At 38.1% G+C, this 12,178-nt stretch overlaps 1 protein-coding gene across 1 annotated transcript in view; it reads right to left on the bottom strand.

Annotated features, from left to right (window-relative positions):
* The window catches only part of Trpa1 (transient receptor potential cation channel subfamily A member 1), a 45,723-nt gene that overhangs the window by 19,893 nt on the left and 13,652 nt on the right, over positions 1–12,178 (bottom strand). The window contains exons 5-13 of the mRNA XM_059255680.1: positions 11,866–11,974; positions 11,554–11,699; positions 10,559–10,695; positions 7,796–7,844; positions 5,891–5,990; positions 5,218–5,318; positions 4,106–4,275; positions 3,863–4,027; positions 2,336–2,450 (exon numbers count right to left, since the gene is read on the bottom strand). Of these exons, the coding sequence (XP_059111663.1) occupies positions 2,336–2,450; positions 3,863–4,027; positions 4,106–4,275; positions 5,218–5,318; positions 5,891–5,990; positions 7,796–7,844; positions 10,559–10,695; positions 11,554–11,699; positions 11,866–11,974 (1,092 nt within the window). The remainder of the gene's footprint in view (positions 1–2,335; positions 2,451–3,862; positions 4,028–4,105; positions 4,276–5,217; positions 5,319–5,890; positions 5,991–7,795; positions 7,845–10,558; positions 10,696–11,553; positions 11,700–11,865; positions 11,975–12,178) is intronic.

Here is a 12,178-nt window from a genome sequence, read left to right as displayed (position 1 = left end):
AATCATGATGGCCTATCTCATTTTGTGAGGAAATTCACATTTTGGCACTCTGTAACAAATGAGGAGAAATGCAGATTTAATTGTTATCTTGACACAATTTAGAATAGCATTTTAATTGAGGAACTGTCTAGATCTGGTTGGCCTGTGGGCATGTCTGTAGGGGTGTGTCTTGATTTTTGATTGTTGTAGAAGGGCCCAGCCCATTGTGGGGAGCATCATTTCTTCAGCAGGAGTTCCTGAGCTAGAAAAGACAAAGCCATATGGGAGCAAGAAAGTCAAGATCCATTAATTTATCTCTGTTCTCTGCTGTGTATGTGATACAGCTACTGGCTTTGAGTTTCTGCCTTGACTTCCCTTCAGTGATTGGCTGTAACATGGACTTGTAAGCCTGATAAACCCTCTTTTGTGTGTTGTCAGGGTGCTTTATCACAACAGCAGAATTAAAACTAGAACAGAAATTGGCACCAGAGTAATGGAGTTGTTGCTATGAAGAACCCCATCTCATGAATTTTTATGGCTTTGAATTATTTTGTTGGGGAATTTTGGAACTTTAGATTGGAAAAGCCATTGAGTGCTCAGGATGTCAGGACAAGAACTCAAACTGAGTAGGAACTGGAAAGCAAGAACTGATGCAAAGGTCATAGAGGAGTACTGCTTACTGACTTGTCCATCATGGCTTGCTCAGCCTGCTTTCTTATAGAACCCAGGACCGGCAGCCCAGAGGTGGCCACACCCATAATGGACTGGGTCTTCCCTATCAACCACTAAGAAAGAAAATGCCCTGTAACTTAACCTTATGCAGGCATTCTCTCAGTTGAGGTTCTCTCCCTTCAGATGGCTCTAGCTTGTGTCAAGTTGACATAAAACTAGTCAGCATATTTCCCTTTGGAATAAGAATGCTTAAGTGTGTCATTTATTTTTTACAGGAGCCCACACTTAAGAGACTTTGGACTTTTAAAGAGGCTTTGGATTTTTAAAGAGTTGGCTTTTTAAGGATTGGGGACTTTTAAATTGGATTGTATTTCGTATATAGTATTAATGTGAGAACTTGGAAATAAAGAAAGGAAGGCTATGGTTTACAAGTGATGTGGGTGTTCGTATGTCAAGTTGACAAGAGGAGGAGTCTGATGGTTTGGATTGTCAACTTGCTACAGACTACGGTCAACCTAGGAGCAGAGCCTCAATTAAGGAGCCCTCTAGGTCTGATCAGCCTGTGGGCATTGTCTTGCGGACATTGTCTTAACTGACTCTGCCCACTAGGCTAGAAGAACTTGCTGAACAGAAAGCAAGCAGCAAGAGCACATTCATTTCTCCTGGCTCTAGTCTGTGGATGTGATGTGTAGGTGCTTTGAGTTCCTACCTCATGCCCTCACTTAGGGATGAACTGTAACCTAGAACTGTAGGTCCAACAAACCCCTTCCTATGGTGATATTTTATTTGTATTAAAATGTTATTTGTATGTTAATAAATAAAGTTGCCCAGGGTCAGAGCTATTAGCAAGCCATAGGAAAGCAGGGCAGTGGTGGCGTACGCTTGTAATCCCAGCACTTGGTAGGCAGAGCTAGGTAAGTCTCTGTGTGTTCAGGGATACAGCCATTATTGGATACACATGCCTTTAATCTCAATACATGGAAAACCTGGAGGTCTATACAGACAGGCTGTGATGAGGTGGTCATGTGGTTGGGTTTACAACCAATGAGAAGGCAGAACAGAAATTCTATATAAGGACTTTAACACAGAAAGTAGCTCTGGTTCGGAGAGGTAGGACCACCGCAGGAGGAAGGGTAAGGTTTTAGCTCTTAGCTCTGACCTCTTGGCTTTCTTCTTTGCATTAGTTCTGTGTTTCTTATTTAATAAGAAGGTTGGTTACATCTACATTTGGCGCCCGAACACCTTCCTCCACTAAGTTCCTAGTCAGGCTGTTTTGTCACAGCAACAGAACAAAACAAAACTAGAATAATCCCCAATGTAAGACAACAAGATCAATCCTTTTAAATTGCTGTACTTTATGTCAGATGCCTGTCTTTAGGAACAAACACTCAGTTCTGCTTTCTTTATTTTTCTGGGTTCACAGGGAGAGATAAAACTTTAAGGTGAAATCATAGGCTTCTATAGGTATGAAGGACAGCTTCAACTCACACACATCCTTCACGTTTTCTACTTTCTAGTCTCCTTTTGCTTATTCCTCACTTCAAGAGACTGCTTTTAAACCGTTCAATAAAAGGCTGAGAGTAGAGCAAGGGATGGAGAGAGGGTTGTGAAGGGGGCTTTCTCATAAGCTTGGACATTTGCTCTATGTCAAGATTTTGATTTGGGCAGAGGGATCTATACCTACCCCTTCTTCATCTAGTCGATCGGTACACTTCAAGTTAGTATCAAGAATGACCTTCATGGTCTGAGTGTACCCACCCATGGATGCATGATGCAAAGCCGTCCAGCCATTGTGGTCACTGTTAAAGAAGTAAGAAAAGAGATGCAAACACTTACACATCAAACATGGAAAGTGATGCCACTAAGCTCATTTTAGCCTGGGCAGATGGTAAAGCATGAGATGTAACAACTCAATATTTAGTGACTATTTCTATAAGGTAGTTTCAAGCATAGTAGTGTAGCTCACTTACTTACAATTGTGATTCACATATATATGTTAGTGAAGTATAAAGGATATAAGAATGTTACTAAACTCTTGAGGGTGGGGGAAAGTATAGTTAATACAAAGCCTAAGTGGGTTTGCAAACGTTATTTTCAATCTTGTCTCCCTGAACGTTGTTTCAGAAAAACCTCCCTAATAGTTGTATTGTCCTCACAGTCACCAGTGATTATACACTTGTAAGATGGTTAATGCTGTCCGTAAGCATTTAGGTCTACAGTCTCTCATGTTATCAAAGGTATTTATCCTTTTTCACAGGAATTAAAGATGCAAATGTAGTGAGAGCCTGTCAAGTTGGTGATACTTTATAAACTACGACATAGGAAGGAAATGACACAAGTTAATTTTGGTACCAGTAAGTAATTGTTCAGGTTATGAAAGCCACCCTGCTATTTCAGTAATGCTATAATTAAGCACCAGCTATGGAGCTGGATCTACATGTGCCCCTTTTGCAGGTCTGACGTTCCGTGTCCCCGAGAAGCAGGAAGAGATGGGGCAAAGCACTGAGTTCACAGCTATCACTCATGTGCTACTATCAATATTCTGATGAAGAAGTTGGCTGATGAACATGAGCCTAATGACCCACTTGCTCTCTGCCACTTGGGTAAAGCTTGGAGATAGCCCAATGTACCTGTAGAAGTGTTTCTAGGTTTTCTCCCCTTTTTGTAAAGATGGAGTTTGATTACTACACATAGTTCATTATGTTTCATATTTTATCTTGGTTTTGTGAATCATGTTAACTTTCTTTAAGTATAAGAGAGGTTGGTTAAGTTTGAATGTTTCCCATGGCCACTTTTTTGTACCTCTCATTTATTAGACTGAAGAGAAAATCCTTTGTGTTTGTATGTGTGCATATGTACACATACTTGTACTCACGCACACGAATGTAGCTCTATATTTGAACAAGAAGATGAAAGAACAATGACATAGAACACAAATATTTCAAAGGTTCTTGGAAATACCCCCCCCCAAAGCCACTTATTCTATGGCAACAAGGTCATAACTCTATACACTGAATTTGACATTTAAGAATTATGTTGAATTCCAATTTAGTGTTTGGGAAATTATGTGTGCTTTGAAAGATTAAACGAGATAAATAGATATTTTATTTATTGATAGCTAAAGTTTTATACCATAATTTAAAACATTACAGAAAACAGTCTAAAATGCCTAAATTTAAGACACATGCAATTCCATGCACTCATGCCTCACCTGAGAAACAATGCCCCTTTCTTCAGAAGAAGCTGAACGACTTTATCATGTCCATTCTTTGCTGCCAGGTGAAGAGGGGTCATTCCATGGAGATCCCCTTCATTCAAAAGCCTCGTGTCATTTATGTCTTGTAGAAGCCTCTGACATGTGTTGATGCGTCCATAGCTTTAAAAGGTTCATATGCATAAGACAAAATAAAAGACAGAAACAGACATGCTCATGTGTTGGGAGTCTGATCCTCACCTGGCTGCAAAATGCAGGGGTGATTTCTTATCTTTGCTTTTGGAATGAATGGACACATTGAACCCAAGGAGGTTATTTACAGAGACTGGGACCCCCTGCCTACACGCATAGTGCAGAGGTGTACATCCATCATTGTCTTCATCCATCACTAGCTCCTTGATATGTTGCATCTGTGGGAAAAGGGGTATTTTGATATGACTGCCGTCATGCTCATAGGGTAGGTTTCAAACTACTCTGTAGCATAGCATTTTCCAATCTAGCCCTTAAAGACAAATCTGCAGACAAATTAAAGGCAGCTAGAGGAAAATAAATATGGATGAGGTCTCATGCTTTGTCCCTCTATCATTTCAAGTCAAGGCTTTGAGAGACCCTGCAAGTAGGGAAAATACTTAATGCTTGCTGTATTCTCCGAGCTATTTGACCATGATCGCCCTCTGCTCCTCCCTTCATTGTTTCTACAAACAACACTTAAGAGCCTAAGATGTTATGTTAAGCAAAACAAAACAGATGGAGGTCTTGAAATTGGATTTATTTAATTGTAAAAAATAGATGAAGCAAGACTATAAAAGGTAATGAGTAGGTCAATCTATATAATAAATATTTACTTTTGTTTAAAAAGTTTAAGCCCATCCATATTTTGACTCTTTATTAAACACAATAACAACATGAAAATCTACTTATTCTAAGAAATATGATATACCACATGCACTTAATAGTTAAGCAGTAAATATTAGTTGGCTCATTAAACATGATCCTGTCATTAGTGAGTCAAATGTGTTGAGTAGTTTTCTTAATGGATGGTGGAACATTACTGATTCATCTTTATACTTGGCTTCTCCATTCAATTCACAGAAGTGAAAGAGTAGAGGAAAATGAATGATTATCAGTGGGCCCTCATTATAGGTGAGAGTACAAAACCCCTGTAACTTTCAAAACTCAGTCTGGATTATCATTATCATCAACTAATTATTACCATCCCCATTTCTATGTTGGAAATAAAGTTTCTTTATTTGAAATCCTAGAATGAATTCTCATAACATAAATGGCAACAAAATCAGTTTACTCTTTATTGAACCCAACTCTGTTTATAAAAATTCATGGATATACAATACCTGCATAAACTCCGGCCGCAAATTTTTTAGTCCATAAGGCTGTTGTACAGTCAAATGTAAAAAGTTACGCCCCAGATGATCTTTTATGTCTACTTTGGCACCTGGAAAAAAGCACAGAAGAAATGTAAAATCTACTCACGTGTTTGTAAATGGCGTTCAGTGGGTTCTCAACTTTCCAAGTGTTTGACTTACAGGCAACTATACTTAGGTGGGAGAATTGAACATATTTTATAAATGAGTTTACTTTACAATATGTGTGTGTTTGTGTGTGTGAGTAAAAGGGTGAAAAATATCTGGAACTTTACATTTCTATGGGAATCCTTAAGTTTTAAGTATAAAATTTGAGTATGGAGTGATGAAGAAAGGAGAAGCTTCTGTTCCCACAGTACCAGGTTTCTCTGTAATAGGGACAGTAGCAGCGGCTATACAGACATCTGCTGGGACAGAAAGCTCACATGGTCAGCAAACTCCTGGTATTTAACTGTCTGATACATATTATGTGTTATTGCTACACATTGTCCTCTCAATATTTTTTACTGGACTGAACACTAGTTGAAGCTTGGAATGTATTCCATTAACCTTTGTGTGCGCACAGAATGTGTCCCTGTGCCTGGCATGAGACAGATGGTTACAAATGTTTATCTAAGCAGATTGGCTTGCTTCTGGTTGGTACCTTTGGAGAGGAGCAAATTCACAATATTCCAAGATGCAGAAGCAGTTGCTAAAATAAGTGGAGAGCGTCCTTCAGAATCAGTGCTGTTGATGTCTGCTCCCTAAAACAAAGCAAGTCATTCAACAAGATTATGAGTAGTATTTCAAAGTTCACTGCTGAACTTTGAAATACCTAACTAATGTAGTGTCCATATTACTCCAGCAATCAATCTTAAGACTAATCATAGAATTACATGACATTTCTCTAGAATTCAAATAACATTAGAAATCAAGACAATTTCTCATAATTTCAACAATGAAGTTATTTTCCCACATTAGGGTCTTGATTAACAACTGTCAATAGATCAATTACTACTCAAATTCTTAAAAAACTTAATAAATATGTATGACTGCAGGCAAAAAGAAGGCACCTGATCTCATTATAGATAGTTGTGAGCCACCATGTGGTTGCTGGGACTTGAACTCAGGACATGAGTCAAGGAAGTGCTCTTAACCTCTGAGCCATCTCTCCAGACCCCAAGAAATTATTTTTAAATGTCTTCGATTTTGAATTTTTCCACATTTATTGACTGTGTAATTTTAAAGTCATCAATAAGAAATCATTCACTTAAAAATACTTACTTTATTTGAAATAGATAAACTGAGAAACTGAATTGAAATTATGAAGGTAAGAGTTTAACCAAACATGCATTTGAAAATTCTTTTTGTTATTTTTCTGTATTGTGGAACTATATTCCATACGATAAGAGACAAAGTGCCTTTGAAATTTCCGTGGAGCAAATCCTCTACTTTGGACAGAGTAGCAAAATCAGCAGAAGCCTTGAGTCAGGCATTTTCCTTTGCTCTTTCAGAGCTTGGCTGAGAGTAGCAGCAACAACCTCATGGAAAGGTAAAGGCAGTGGGTGAGGGTCAGCCATGATTCTCCTGATAGGACATTTGTAAGAAAGCATACACGACACAAAAACATGGTATCTAGTGAAGCTCTTCCAAAGTTTTCTGTGTAAATACCACAACTTCAGTAGTTGCTACTAACAACACAGAAAGTGCCGAATATGATGAGTGAAGCTGTGCTGATTGCCCCTCTTGTGGGGGTAATAAACCCACCACACAACCACCCAAGTGCATACTCGTGAAAATACCAGTCAAAAGCTGGCCAAGCTGGCTTCCCCAAGTGAAGAAGATCCTATACTTTCCCTGGCAGGCAGCATCTCTTCAGCATAGTTTTTAACTTCATTGTTTTTCATGCTTTGGAAGATGACACTGAGGAGGTGGGGCTAAATGCTTATATTAGAAGATGAATGTGACATAGGCAGCCTGCCCTATATCTGTCCCAAGATAGCACTGTTATGAAGGCTCAGCTGATTTGTCTACACCTAACAGTTCCAAGAGGACCCATTTACAGGCCCTCAAAGGAGCTTACTTTGCAACAGACCCATGAACTCAAAGCACAAAAAATTGATAAGGACATCAAAATATACACCCCAATTCTTTTAACCTCATAGGTTGACTACTGCATCCACAGGAAACACACTCTTGGGAATGTGTCAATCAGCCTTCTGGAAACTTTGGCAGCCAAATAACCACCCATAATTTCTTTGTACTTCCTTCTTAGCAAGGTTTTAACTCCTGCCCTACATTGTTTTTTTATATAGATTGCAATTAATAAGTAAAATTCTTATAGCCATGATTTAAAATAGTGTTTCACCAACTGTATCATATTAGTTTATGTTTGAGACTAAGATTAAAATAATTTTAATTTCCACAAATATTCCTATTAAATTTGAAATACACAGATATGTTAACCAAGAACTGTGGTTTCTTTTAGAAAACCCATACTATATTTAAATGATGTTTTCAAGTGTAAGTAGTACTTTAAGAAAACTAGGCCTGTCAATTGAATAATTACCGCTGAAATTAAGTAGTCTGCCAGGTCATGATGGTCAAACAATGAGGCTCTGGAAAAAAAAAAAAAGAATTAAGATTCTATTGAAATAAATGGAAAACTAAAGCTGCTGTAGTCAGAAGTAAATTTAACTGGACAATGACTAATTCAATGTTATAGTAAATAATTCAGATTCTGGGTAGCATATTTTCAAAGTAACAAAAATCAGGAAAAATAAAATACAACACAAAAATGACTATCTCATTATTTAATGAGCTGTTTTATCCTTCCTATAAAATCTTCGTTCTGAAGTGGGTAGCAACTCCTGCCTTTCAATGGAGATGAAAGAACTTGGGGGTACCACTGTAATTGTAGGGATCACACAAGATGTGCCTAAAATGTGTTTGTAGTATTCAGAAGGTCTGCTGGGAGGCTGGGTGGGTGGGGCTCCTCTTCAGCAAAGCCAATGAGGAAGCATTAGCTTTCCTGAGCTCTTAGGAAGCCTGAACTTCCTATGGAGAAAACTGAAATCACTTTAGGGCTCTCTCACACCAAGGTACAAGACAATGCTAATTAATAACAACTGAAAGCCATAAATATTCATTAAAAAGTCACTGTTCAGATACGAACGCTAATGACTTAAAACTTGATGTTTTCTGTTGGATTCCACACTATTCCCATTCAAAGACCTCAGCTACTTTTAATTTTTTTATACATATGTAAATTTCAGAACACACTTTTGAGTGTTACTGAAAGTTCACAAGATATAGCATGGATCCCTATTTTCCTAACATAATTGTTTCTTAGGCATATTCATATTCTAAAACTATGTTATAAAAAGTCACTGGATATCCAGATTGACTGAACATTATAATCAAAGAATTCTAAACGAAGTCCCAACTCACTCCAGCGGTTCTAACAGGATCTGGGATGTGAGAATCAGCCCTGGGAGGTCCCAAGTTCTTGCATGTTTCATATGTACAGCACTTTTTGTTTCATTTATTTATTTTATTACATATATCTATTTATTTATTTATTTGTGTGTGTGTGTGTGTGTGTGTGTGTGTGTGTGTGTGTGTGTTGCAGTGCACACGTAGAGGTCAGAAGACAATTTGTAGGAGTCATTTCTCTTCTCCTATGACATGCCCTCTACGGCTGAACTCAGCTCATCAGTCTTGGTGGCAAGTATCCTAATATCTTGATGACCCTAAGTTTTTGCTTTTAGAGTTTCTAGTTGTATTCTTTTGGACCAGCATTCCTGAATTCATGCTGATTCATTTTTCATAATCTTCTTTTGTTATCATATGCTTATGTTTATATAATTTATCATTCATGTCTTCATATCTTTGAAGAACTGAAATATTTTGACTGTCATTCTTTTAATTTTACTCTATATTTGTATATGTCATTGAAAGTAAACAAATCTTTCGTTAGTTTGTTTTGTTTTTAAAAATATTTTCCCCTTATATTAGGAAATTTTAGTTTGCAGATTCATCCTATGTAAGACCCTGCCTATAAATGCGTATTTGATCAGGGCTAGTGGCTTTGCTCATCTCGATATCCATTTCCCCCTTCCCAGTTCAGAAGTACATCTTATACTGCCCGCTTCAAATTCCTTTCCTGGAGAGATAATGCAGTTTTCCTGCTCCAGTTAGCAGCTAAGAATTTATCAGCTCTCTTCTGCCATCCCAGACTTCTACCTAATCATAGTTGTGGAGGAGAAGAGGGAGAGAGACAAGTACAGAGAAATGATGCTATCACTTACATAGGGAATATTAAATCCTTGTCTTCCCAATGGACTTGAGTCCCAATCTACACTTCCTGCTTCTCTGCCCAGCATCCAGGAAGCCTCCACCACCAAAATAGTTCTCTTTCTTTAAAACCTTGGTTAGAGAATTTACTATAGCTGTTTTAAAACATTGATGTCTACTTATAGATGAAGGCATTAGAGATCAGAAAGGGAACCATGGAGAAGCCACATGGATCTGCTCCATACTGGTCACTAAATGCCAGTAGAACATACCTGAAAAAATGAGTTTAGAACTGGCTTAGAAAATTTCACATGTTGGCTTCCTTAGCCCTTCCTAGAGGATCAATGGCTGATCTGGAATATGGCACTGGCACTGCTGTAAAGTTCCATTTACTTTGATTCCTGAGGTGTGTTAGAGATTCTAGATGAAAATGCCCTTCTGACCTTTGTCCCTTTCATGTTTGACTCCACGCCTGACTTATTTGAAAGGCATCAAGCTACTGCAGCTTGCTTTGATTTTAATCACATCACATGTCTATTGCGAACCTTCCCACTTTTGTTTCTATATATCTTTACTGATGAAGTGAATTGCTTGCCTTGTTGGATCTTGTTTTATGATTCATCCTGTTGATGTCATTTGACGGGTGAATTTAATCTATTACTCAAGATTTTTACTGTTAGGCATGATTTTCCACCTGACATTTGGTAATTGTCCATTGATTTGAATGTTTTTAGAAACTTGCCATCATTCACTTTTGCCACTATTAATTTATTCATTATTGGGGTCTTCAGACTTTCTGTTGTGTATGATTATTTATCTTTCATGTATAGGTTTTATACATCGTATGTTTTCATGATAATAGTTATCCTTTTCTTTAATCATTGCAAAGGTATTTCTTATGGGTCTGTTGAAGAATTCCTTTACTTTCTGGTCATTTGAGAAGAATGATTCAACTTTACAACTTTCACTACTATTCTGGCTAATTTTTTCAAGCAATATATATATTTAACATATGAATGACAGGTAGGCTACTTGCCTGTGAAGCAGGGTCTCCTGATTGCCATCGACTGCATTCACAATATCACTGCTTCCAGTATAGGATGAGATCATGAGTTTAACAATGTCAGTGGCTCCCTGGGTTGCAGCAAAATGAAGGGCCATGCATTTGCCATTCTATAAACAGTGTTGATGTCAGCATTAGCTTAAATTCAAACTTAAGGATCTAACACATGTAAATTCAGCAGTGAGTCTATTCTTCCCAGATCTAGGATGTCAGAAGGCAATGAACTGCACCATTTGACTTACTAAAAACCATGAGTATGAAGGCCTATCTAGCAAAGGCCTCCTAGCAACCCAAGTGCTCTTGGCATATACTTCCATCACTATCATTTGAATACCATTCTCTTCTTAAAAAGTATGAGTCTCGTTCCTTACTGAGGTAGCTGAATGAAATGACTTCATATGAATAGGGTCACTTCTATTTCAAAGAATTTGGAAGCAAGGAGAAGAAGCTTCACATAATTAATAGCCAATTTCTGCTTCCTCCACAAAGGAAAGGCCTTTATGCGAGCTGACCCACAGCACTAAAGGGAAAAGTCCCTGTAGTCCATGCTCTTCATCAGGTCAGGACCCAGGCAGAGTCAGACCTCTTACATACACATCCTTAGAAGTGAATTAGGTAATCCTTAGTTAAAAGACACAAGTCTTTAGAATGGAACCCAAGACATTCATGACTGGGCTTCAGAGTTCCTGGCTTGGCACATCAATTCTGTTATCATTGGGGTTAGGTCTTAGCACAGCTCATGGCAGCTGAGTGGGATATACTCATTGCTGCACCTGCCTTGTCATTTGCTTTGGAATGTTGAAATTTTTAAAATTAGAGAATATTTTCTTCAGCATGGACAGAGGAACAGCCTTCCTTTGTGCTATATGCATTTCCAGTCTTACCTGTGTATAAAGGACCCACAAAACATTTGGTAAATAATGTATGGAAATTCTCAAATCAGAGTGCCATATAGACTGAACACTTGCCTCTATCATGTCGATGTGTGCACCATTGTCTAGGCACATTTTAATCATGTCCAAGTCACCACTTTGAACTGCCAGGTGGAGTGGGCTAGCTTTCTTATGATTCACAAAGTTAATATGAGACTCCTTGGTGTAGCCATGTTTTTCACCTTTAGAAGAAAACACCATTGAAGATGAATAGGGGAAATGAATAGGCTTCTGAAAGAAAGGACCTTTAGAATTACATGAAGGCCCATGTATAAATTTTATTCTTTTTCATAAGAAGGGTATCTAAAGGTTGCTTTACTGTGTAGAATATAGAAAGCATCAACTCACCATAGTTTAGTATTAATTCCATGCATTTTTTGGCACCTGCAAATGCAGCCTGGTGAACAGGGTAGTCTCCCCATTTATTTGATTTACACAGCTTAGCTCCTTTTTCTAACTGGAGGGAAAGGAGAAACACAAATAGTGACATTAATTAAGTGACAAAGGTAGACAAAAGTTTCCGTGCTTCCAGCAGGCCACTTCATTTTTCAGAGCCTCTGGGAGAACATGCCGAAAGCTCTATAGATGTGCAGTCTAGGCAAAATAGCAACTATAGAATTGGGTTAAGACTACAGTAGATTACCTCACTCAAGATGATATG

This window comes from Peromyscus eremicus, chromosome 2 (assembly GCF_949786415.1).
Source record: "Peromyscus eremicus chromosome 2, PerEre_H2_v1, whole genome shotgun sequence".
Classification (NCBI taxonomy): Eukaryota; Metazoa; Chordata; class Mammalia; order Rodentia; family Cricetidae; genus Peromyscus; species Peromyscus eremicus.
This window is presented reverse-complemented; position numbering and strand designations above follow the sequence as displayed.